This window comes from Urocampus carinirostris, chromosome 13 (assembly GCF_059441175.1).
Source record: "Urocampus carinirostris isolate Australia breed hairy pipefish chromosome 13, RoL_Ucar_1.0, whole genome shotgun sequence".
Lineage (NCBI taxonomy): Eukaryota > Metazoa > Chordata > Actinopteri > Syngnathiformes > Syngnathidae > Urocampus > Urocampus carinirostris.
Window position 1 is genome coordinate 11,746,026 of NC_142361.1, and position 10,220 is coordinate 11,756,245.

General features: G+C 35.6%; 2 protein-coding genes across 3 annotated transcripts; both read left to right on the top strand.

The window, feature by feature from the left end:
- Positions 1–508: 508 nt before the first annotated feature.
- On the top strand, positions 509–4,001 carry LOC148353736 (autophagy-related protein 16-1). Its single transcript, XM_088351727.1, has 6 exons — positions 509–1,049; positions 1,115–1,178; positions 1,264–1,345; positions 1,422–1,495; positions 3,536–3,787; positions 3,853–4,001. The coding sequence occupies exons 1-6, from the start codon at positions 962–964 to the stop codon at positions 3,941–3,943; spliced, it is 651 nt and encodes a 216-aa protein (XP_088207853.1). The 5' UTR covers positions 509–961; the 3' UTR covers positions 3,944–4,001.
- A 149-nt stretch (positions 4,002–4,150) lies between these two features.
- On the top strand, positions 4,151–8,169 carry tex36 (testis expressed 36). Of its 2 annotated transcripts, none has more exons than XM_088351729.1 (5): positions 4,151–4,226; positions 4,651–4,721; positions 6,019–6,159; positions 6,426–6,500; positions 7,668–8,169. In XM_088351729.1, the coding sequence occupies exons 2-5, from the start codon at positions 4,671–4,673 to the stop codon at positions 7,968–7,970; spliced, it is 570 nt and encodes a 189-aa protein (XP_088207855.1). In that variant the 5' UTR covers positions 4,151–4,226; positions 4,651–4,670; the 3' UTR covers positions 7,971–8,169. The 2 variants fall into 2 exon arrangements, with proteins under 2 accessions (XP_088207855.1, XP_088207854.1); XM_088351728.1 differs by having other exon boundaries at positions 4,152–4,226; positions 4,648–4,721.
- The last annotated feature ends 2,051 nt before the right edge of the window (positions 8,170–10,220 follow it).

Genomic DNA, 10,220 nt, shown 5'->3' on the forward strand with positions numbered 1-10,220 from the left:
AGGTCAGCGATATTCTTCCTACTTCTGGAAAAATCTAGACGAAAGTTGATAATTCACGTCAAATTGTTGCCGTTTATATTTTTATAATATGCATTACTGCATTTTCCATCATAATCAAATGTACCAAAACAATTTCTTTGCCATTTGACTATCACCGTTGTCAACGTTTAATATTGATACTTTTCAATGTGTTTTTTTTCCTTCAAAATGTCCAAGTATACTACACACGTCATTTAATTATACAATATTAAACTGCTTTAAAATAAACTAACTAATTTCACAAATTAAGATTAAGCTTTTTCCAGTCGGCCTTTTCCCCCCCGTTGTAGCAATTGTCTCCTAAAGTTGTTGACTTTGAATGTAATTGTTTTTTTTTTAATTGGAATTGATAAAAACACAGTACACGTTGTTTACTTTATTTATCGTTGTCTTTAATGTTTGGATAATAATGACTTAAAAAATAAAAATAAGATAAATAATTTCAAGCATAGGTAGTGGTTTAAGAATGGTATACGTTTAAATAATAGTGCAATGACAAATAGTGCATCATAACATTAGTATAACAAGAAGTAGTGCAATAACATGTAGCAGCAACAAATTTCCCAAATAAGTCGATAAATAAGATATGAGGACCCATTATCAATGCAATGTTTTGCGTATTTGTTTAAGTAGATACACACAGTGTCAGTTCGAATTTTGCTGTTTATGTTTTTCAACAACGTGTTTAAAACATGCACTTAAATATAAGATTTAGATTTTAAAAGAGCAATTCAGTCGGCTACTGATTGGCTGAAAAGAGAGAGCCTCTGGCACTAGCTGGAGGCGGGGCATTTATCAGCTGACTGCTGCGTTTTAACAATCAGCTGTTGTATTTGTCTGCCTCCTAATCGGGTGTGGAATATTAAGAAAACAAACCACAATTTAAAGACTCCAAAAAAGGAAATTGCTTGCTTGTGTTAGCATGGCCAACTGGAAGAGTCATGTACGTGCTCGCCTGCAACTCAGAGATCAAACACAGAAATTTCCATACGAGGGCGTCTATACAAGCTGTAAGATAATTCTCACTTTAATTTTCAATTTCTGTCAACTGTTCTTAACTTGACCTTGTTTTTAGTATCTCAATTGGAAGAACGCTTTGAAATCCGACAGCAGTTTTTAGAAGATGTCCAAGCAACAAGGTTAGAAATTTTCTTTTCTTTGGTCAATGTGATTTACCCTTTTTGTTGACTTTACAATGAAAATGTCAACATCGACTCAGTACAGCTCAGAAACTGGAGTAAAAGGTGGGGAGAATGTCAGGTTACTCAAACTTGGCCTCCGTGAAAGTGAGCATCTTGCTGAAAAGGTAAGAGCAATGATTGAACTTTGATTTTGTGGTGTGCCTTCATTTTTTTTTTTTTTTTTTTTGTGTGTCAACTCAGCTCTCCCAGACTGTGTCCGACTTGACTACTGTCCTGTATCTTAAAGATGCAGAATTGCAGCACTGGCAGTCGCGGTAAGAATAGATAGATAGATAGATAGATACTTTGTTCATCCCCGAAGGGAAATTCACATTTCCAGCAGCATCCCTGAGCTGAGAACAATCGAAAATAACACGGGAGCTGCTGGAGTGGCTGCCATTCGTGACGGCGCCGGAAGAAAAGATTCAATTTGAATCATGTACAAACAAACAAACAATTGAATCATGTACAAACAAACAAACAAACAAAATATTCGTGTTTCAATAATTCTATTAAGGAGGGTTACGAGTTCCACAGGGTGGAAAGTCATACGTGTCGTATGTAAAGTTTTTTTAAAAGTATATATTAGAATTAGAAAAATATTTGTTTGTCCATAATAACAAAACAGTGAACATTGTATATTACATGATTAGACATAGAATTTCAGGAAGATCCTGTAATGAAGGCTTGAAAAACAAAAATAAGAAGGTCACGATAGATAAGCAAAAATATGTACAAGGTTGTGCTTGGAGACTGGCCGAAGTTGTAAGTGGGATTACACGAGCAGCTACATAATTCCAAAATAAATCTAGAAATAAGATATGAATACATATTTTCCTAAATAAGGTCACGATAAAGATTTTTTTCAGTCTTATGCACTTGTTGAGGGTGGTTATCGCCCTGGGGAAGAAACTGGCTCTGAGCTGGGTGGTCCTTTTTTTAAGGGACCCATAGTGTCTATCAAAGGGCAGCAGATCAAATGAGTAGTGGTGAGAGAAGCCCTTTATAATTCTGAGAATATAAATCTTTGTTGTCCTGGACCTAAAACAAAACTCTTTAGATCAGTGTTTTCAACTTGTGTGCCACATTAAATTGCCAAATTTTCTCTTTGCAAAAGAAGCATGCTATTGTTCAGTGAGTAACTAGCATTCATCCATGTCAGTAGGTGACAGCATATTGCTTATTTTCTTTTTATAAAGTAATTATCTGCTCATAAAGTATTACAGTAATCCCTTGCTGTATCGCGGTTGCGCTACTTTGCAGATTTTCATTGTGCATTTGTTCTGCATTCTGATTGGCTAAACACTACCCCTGCCCATCTTTTGCCTGTGTTTACCTGTTCATCAATAACATAGCGGCATACATTATTTACACACATATTTCAATTTCAATATTCACTAAAAGCCATCATCATGTCAAGAAAACGCTTTGAATTGTCAAAAAAAGGCTGAGGAATTAATAGTCCACAAAGTTAGACTTCTTGACATGCTTAAGGAAGGTAAAAGCTACCCGGGTGTGGGGCGGCATTGCGGAATGAATGAATCTTACATTCGTTTCATCAAGAAGGAAGAATAAAACATAAGGGCGAAAAAGATAATGAATTTTAATGTGAACCACAAAGGGTTGCAACTCTCCATACCAAGACCATAGTGAGGGTTGAGTCTGCATTAACATTACAAACATAATGTTAGATACAAAACTTATCAGCACAAAAACAAAACTACTGTATGAAAACTTGAAAGCTGAGAGCGACGGGAAAGAGGAGGAAGATGTCGGGCCATCAACAGGTGCTGTTCATAAAGTCCAAGCGCGTTTAGCTCTAGCAAGTGCTGATTTGAAAACTTTAAACTCCAGATGTAAAAATCCACAGGCGGATAATTATTGCTTAATTTAATAATTTCTATTTCTTTTCTAGTAAAAAAAAATAAAAATACAATAAAATTGAAAAAAAAAACAATTTATTAAAATCCCAAGTTACCAACCAAAATGATTAACACATAACACATCCTGAGCCACAATGAACGCAGATTTATAAGAGAAACCCGGTACCTTCAATTTAGGTAACCTGACAATCCGAGCTTTAAAAATAATAATAAAATAAAACCATGTAATTGGTGTCAGGAACTAATTTTTAAAATCTTTCAAAAGATTTGGTCATTGAAAAAAGGTGTACCTTGGCTCAAAAAAGTGTGAGCATTCCTTTGGGTGAACAAAATAAGAAAAACTGTGTGGTTATGACCCAGACTAACAAGACCCAGACCTTGTTCAATCAAAATACAGTAAGACTGTTTAATCACCAATTCTTTATTATTTAGAGTGTCCCATCACCGCCAAGAGGCTCTCACTCTGGCTAAGGCAGGGAACGCCCTGAAGACAACTTTCTACCAACATGAGTACACCATCGAACGGCAGGCTAAAGAACTGGCTTCCCTCCATAAGGAGCAGAGAGGCCTGAAGGAGGCACTATCACAGGCACAAAGCGAGAAAGAGGATCTCCTGCAGCGGTGGATGGATGAAAAGAAGGAGGAAGCAGATCGCCTGAATAAATACAATGATGCACAGGAGAGGTGAGTGAAAATTCGAGCATTAGACCATTTTTGAGGCTAGTTGGATCACTTTCAATTTTTTCCAGGTGGCAGCGAGTAGCCAGACACTTGAGGAGGCGCCTTTACAGGAACGGGAAGAAAGATAGTAAGACCATCGCAAACAATTCCCAAAGTTGAACTATAATTCCCTGGAATTTTGACCTCAGCCGTTGTTTTCAAGTGTGGTGTTTGTAAGTTAGAAAACTAAAACGAAGTGATTTAGGTAATGAAGTCATATTAATCATAAAGTAACATAATTTTCTTTTTATGTACTAATGAAGATGTCATAAGATGTCAAACCTCATCAAACAACTTGTGTCACCCTATTACACAACTGATGATGTCACTGTATGTTCCACAAACAGAAATAATTTGCACGAATCTTGTCACGGTTAAGTTGACACAAACGTCTATTTCCCAGGTGATGTATTATGCATTTGGCCTTTTATTTTCCACAGGCTTGTATAATTACCATTTTGTAATTTCTCAACTTTTAACTCGCATTTGAGATTTTTTTTTTATCTCTTGGTTGAAATCTGTCTCATAATCCTGCGACCTTTTTAATTGTGTTTTTAGAACGATTCAGTGTTTGCTAATAAATTGTTAAATGTTTGTGAAAGATGAAATAATGTAAACTTCTGTGAATTGTGGAAATAAAGTAACATAATTATTATATACAGTTTGGTGTTGATTGCTAAGCTATTGTAATTCTAATCTCTCAATGTTTTGGATTGCATTTCTTTAGGCGCCCAACATTGGTTTTGAATGTCCAGTTTCCATAGTCACCAGTGTTTTAATAAGCTCTTGTGTTGGATGGTGCATGTCTGTGTGTGATCGTTTAGCAGTGAAACAACTCCGTGGCATCATGGTAAAAGGTGGCAAGCGTTATTCATCAATGAACAATGACGGCAAATGGGTAAGACAACTTCATATTTTTAAGTCGGAATTTAAATGGCACATGCTGCATAAACCAAATGTTACAATAAGAGCTATTAATGATATGCATTTCACTGCAAAAAGAATCCATCCATCCATTATCTGCACCGCCTATCCTCAGTAGGGTCGCGTGGGTGCTGGAGCCCATCTCAGCTATCTTCGGGCAGTGGGCAGGGGACACCCTGAACTGGTTGCCAGCCAGTTGCAGGGCTGAAAAAGAACATTATTTTTGATAGCATTTTATACTTTCCAATACTTACAAATTTCAATTAAAACATTAGTTTATCTTACTGTACTTTCTATTACGTGGTGACCCTAGAGAATCTCGATGCAATGATTACTAAAGAGTTATCAATGAGAAAAAAGAAAATTAAATACTATTTAATTCAAAACAAAACTAATAGGTGTATCAGTAGTTAGACTGACTTCACCTGGCATAAAAACTAATTATTTGTTTATTGTAATAGACAAACACACTAATTTTTTTAAAATTTAATAATGTAATATTTATCACAGAAGTTACATCCTATTGTAAAATTGTATACAGTAACTAGAATATTACTTGTCACTTTTCCCCTAAATATTAACTACTGTACTGATTTTAAAATTTAGAAGGTACTCAAAATAGGGAGAGAAAACATCGATGGGTCTTGAGCTTGCAAGGAGAACAAGGGATCGAGCCCATACTTCAGATAAGGAATCCCATCCTGTTCTAAAAGCATTCCACTGTGTCCTTTCCTTTTATTAAATCGGGTACATTCGCATAACATGTGAAAAGTCCCTGGTTCGAGACCAGGTGGAAACATGTGTTGGCTGGAGAGGGTTGGGCGCCACCATGCTGTACTTGCTCAAGACACACCACAGGAAATGGCGCCCCTATGACCCAAGTGGTTAAGGGATCCAACCAACCAACCAACCAACCAACCAGGTTACAAGAGAAGATCCGCTCTAAAGGGTTTAGATAAAAGAAAAAAAACACAACATGATTGGCCAATAGTGACAATAATGTAAAATGTTATTAATAGTCAAAATAACAAACTGGCATCCTATGTAATCTCCTTCGCAGGTATCCAATATTAAAAATAATATATACTTATTAACCACCCTGCACATTGATGCACTAAAAATACAACAAATCCTCATTTATCACAAGTATATGTTAAATATAATCTACAAGTCAAAATCGGCAGTTTTGAGAAACCGTGTAATGACAAGAAGCAAAAGGTTTATGCTCTATATGCCTAATGGTGTTTCCCATTTGTTAATGCTCTCCTCAGTTTCCTCACCCAGACGCTCCACCTTGCGAAGGAAGGAATCGCGAGTGTTCAACAAGCACCGGCAGGATGCTGACTCAGATCCATGATCAGTTGCCTCAAGCGTTTCGCTTTGAACGCTTTACCAAGATGAAGCCTGAGCCGGTATGTGTTGTTTCAGAACCAGTGGGTTATAAAAAAATAAATAGTGGGTTTTTTTTTGTCCTAAAAATGCTTTGGGAGAATTTGCAAACATTCAGTAGGAGAAAATGTGAAGAAATTGGTTTTATCATAAAATTAGTAAGCATCCTATTATAATGAGATGTCAGGTAGGTCAGTAAATATGTGGACAGTTGAACTTGAGTTGAGGTTTACAGCAGATGCTTGGTGTTATTGTTCTTTACACCTGTGTGTGTCCTTCTGTTTGACAGAAATTCAGGACATATACAGCCTCCCAGCATGACAACAAGTTATCATTTCAGGACAACATCATTGTCTTTGATGATGTGAGTTGCTTCATCTACCTTACACTCAAAAATCCAAATAGTAAAAAAAATGCAGGTAAAATAGAGACCAATTGTAGCTTGTGTCAATTAGACACATTTCCAGTGGTTTTGCACACCACGTTAAGAGTTTAGTGACTCACTAAAACGTTGGGTTTAATTGAACTAAGTAGGGTTATGATTTTTTTTTGCTCAACAATTTGCCTTTTTTTTTACATTAGGTATTTTGCCAATATTTACCCGAATGGATTTTAAAATTTACCTACTTGCATACTGTAGATATCTACTTACTGTCCCTCTAAAAAAACAGTTGGGTCAAATATAACCAGATTCTGGTCCAAATGACATGATCCACACCATTTTTGTAATTCTATAAATGTTTGGATTACTGTTGAGAAAAAAGATTTATCAAAAGGCCCAATTGTGGTCAATGATTTTACCTATAATTTGCCCACTTATTTTTGACTTATTATGAAGTACTTTATCCCAATCACAAAAAGAATTGCAACATATTTCTTCTGTACTTTTTAACTTTTTATAATCCAATAAAATTGTACTTAAAATAAGCTTAATGTTCTTCAAAAGCAAAACACAAATTATTTGACCTAAAACTGGGTGACCTACCTTCCCACACTTAGAATAATAAAGTATCCCATTTGGGGAAGTTTTGTGACGTGTTTCCTACTGTACTTTATAACAATCTTTTTATTAAAACTGCACTTAAAAAGTGAACTGTTTGTTCTACAATAGCAGTTTCCGAACTGTTTTGCACATTTTATGTATAATTTTTCTAGTCTTGATATAAAAAAATAGTCCCAAAAAAAAAAAAAAAAATAATATATATATATATATATATATATATATATATATATATATATATATATATATATAATGTGTGTGTGTGTATCATAAGCTATTTCAGATAATTTTGCTCATTGTACTTTTGAAAAAAACATAAATTATCTTTACATAATAACAACTGGCAACATTTTCTACCAACTGGCTAAGTGTTTATTACCTGCATTTCCTAAACTTTTCTCAACACCTTCAAATGCGTTTTGAACAAACTAACCAAGAAAGTTAGCACATTTTTCTCTTTCTGATGCAAAATTAGTAATTTTTAACCCAATTGATATAAAATGTATGATAAAACATGTTTGATTCTATCAGGGTGCAGGCCGTAAAAAATGTCCTGAGGACATCAGTCAACACAAGTCTCATTTCTGCCTTTGCCAACACGGGGTCAAGCTGGCCACTGAGAAAAACTCAGTGTATGGAGCCGACTTTGCCACACAACCCACAGTGGAACCAACCAAAGCAAGACGATTTGCCCGCGACCATCAGAAGAAATGTGCAGAGGCGCCTCTGGATGGAGGAGAATTTATGTGGTTCGGACAAGACACTTATGATGATTATGATAGTTTGGAAGTGTTAGGCTTCGCCAATCTCAACGCGGGTAGTAGACCCCTATAACCAGCAACAAAGAGCAAAGTTTTTGGGCACCCCCAGGTTTTCTGTGGAGATTTAGAAGAAGAAAATCACCATCTCTGTCATGCCAGAATTACTGAAACTATCATTAATACTGTACGTAGTATGCAAATGTGTGTGCGTTCGTCAATACACGTCAAATAAAATCACAAACTACATTAAATAAAAATAATCCTCGCTGCCATTACATTGATTATTTAAAAGTGGGGTACATTGTTTGAGATGTTCCTAAACAGTTGAAAGTAATATGTTTTTCTAATAAGTATGTGTTAACAATGCTCAACAGGGTTCAAAGAGCTTTTATAATTGGTTTTCTCACCACATTTATCTGCCTTTATCATTAGCAACGCTGTTCAGGACACACAAAACATTAGTACGCAGGAATGGGGGAGAAGGTGTAGGAAATAATTTCATGCTGTGTTTTTTTTTTTTTTTTTCAGCACAATTAGCGAAAGCTAGGCTGGCCAACAAAGTGACATTATTCGCTGATGTGACTAACGGCTAGGTTTGAAAAAAATTGTGCTAAACAAGGCCAAAGACTGCTGAAACCGAATACAATGTAACGATTTTCTATAATTGTCACAATCTTTCAAGTTCTTCATGGTTTAGAAATGTTAAATCACGTAATTAGCTGAAGTGACGATAGCCACCATAATGATGTTGATTACTAATGTAGCAAAAATGTGCCCTAAATCCAGGCCTGGTACTTCTGTACTAGAATAGAGATTATATAATGATTTTAAAATTATTTTCAGTCTTTTTTTTTAAAAAACAGAAAATAACCTCCCAAAAAAGAACAATGAGTATTGTGATAAAATGATGGAATGATTCATTTTTATTCTTATTCTAAGGTAGAAAGTCCTTAAGGATTTTAATAACGTTGCATCGCCCGATTTAATGTTGGAGAGCAAACCCCTTCTAAAAAATTGACCTCGAGACAAAAGGCCACCACTACTGCTGTACTTGCCCAAGCGGAGGAGGTAGTGGTCCTCTGACTCCAGCAGTTAAGTGGTTAAACCCTGAAAAAACAATAGTTTCTTAAATCGCTTCCAACCAATGCGTGTACGTGCTCTTGCCACAAAAGGAGGTTGACAGAGGCTGCAATGATGATTTGAGCCAGATGATGGCGTAAGCGAGTATATAACTTCCAGATTCCAGACAGAATCTTTAATATGGAGACCCGCCTATATTTATAAAAGAGTGTAATTTCATGTACATGATTACAGTTATTTCTACAACCCTATTTTTGTCATAATAATGTTGGACAAAATTACTTTTGACTTCACCATAGCTGGTTGGCACAAGATCACCTATGACAGCAAGAGAATACAAACCCTAAAACCAATACTGCAACATAGCAACACACCATGATTGGACAAAAATAAAGAGCTAACATCCATGTACACATTTTGTCACCATTGCAGTCAAAATATACTACTATATATCATATTTTCCGCACTATAAGGCACAGCCAATTTTAAGGTGCACCCCCCAAAACGTATTTTGTGATATGTTTTTCTATATATGGCGCATAGAATTAAAACTAAAGTAAGAGCTGGGTTTGCACCGTTTGAATAATTTTAGCAACAAATATTTGACATGTTAACCACAAGAGGGCACTGAAAGACCACTCTGTTTCTCAAAGGCATAGCAGTTAGCATATGAAGTATGATTTACCAACAATTCCAACAAGAGTACTTCATTCCGTACGAAGTTTTACCTTAAACAAAAATCACAATACGTTTTATACTTATGAACAATTATTGTCCAAAGCAACAACAAAAGATCTGCAATGAGCAATCAAAAGTTAGCATCTGAGCTGTCATCGAAGGTTTGCGCTTCTTTTGCTTTTAGCAACAAAAAAATTACATTTTAACCACAAGAGGATACTCGAACACTATTCTATGTTTCCCAAAGCCAAAACAGTTACCGTATGCAGTATATTTTAATTGTAACTATGCATTTCCAATTTTATCGCACCGGATTATGAGGCAGGCTTTCACATTTCTGGCCAATTTGTTTTTGGATTTTAGGTGGACCTTATATCCAGGAAATGTGGTAAATTTTATTTGAGGGAATTAAATTGTAACAGGTGGGTCATTGGAGCTAAAGCTTGTTCCTTGAAAATTTCAGAGAACATTGTGTACAGTACTTACTTTTTATAAGCACGCAGCTGGAATTCATCAAATGTGCAAGTAAGTTTTTAATCAAATGGGAATATTTATGAAATGTCAG

What these genes read in the sequence shown, in the direction of transcription:
- LOC148353736 (XM_088351727.1), top strand. Translation starts at nt 962, where the DNA reads ATGGCCAACTGGAAGAGTCATGTACGTGCTCGCCTGCAACTCAGAGAT. An exon ending in GAAGATGTCCAAGCAACAAG is followed by an intron (nt 1,179 to 1,263) that starts GTTAGAAATTTT and finishes GACTCAGTACAG; the next exon opens with CTCAGAAACTGGAGTAAAAG. An exon ending in GTGAGCATCTTGCTGAAAAG is followed by an intron (nt 1,346 to 1,421) that starts GTAAGAGCAATG and finishes GTGTCAACTCAG; the next exon opens with CTCTCCCAGACTGTGTCCGA.
- tex36 (XM_088351729.1), top strand. Translation starts at nt 4,671, where the DNA reads ATGGTAAAAGGTGGCAAGCGTTATTCATCAATGAACAATGACGGCAAA. An exon ending in TGAACAATGACGGCAAATGG is followed by an intron (nt 4,722 to 6,018) that starts GTAAGACAACTT and finishes TGCTCTCCTCAG; the next exon opens with TTTCCTCACCCAGACGCTCC. An exon ending in ACATCATTGTCTTTGATGAT is followed by an intron (nt 6,501 to 7,667) that starts GTGAGTTGCTTC and finishes TGATTCTATCAG; the next exon opens with GGTGCAGGCCGTAAAAAATG.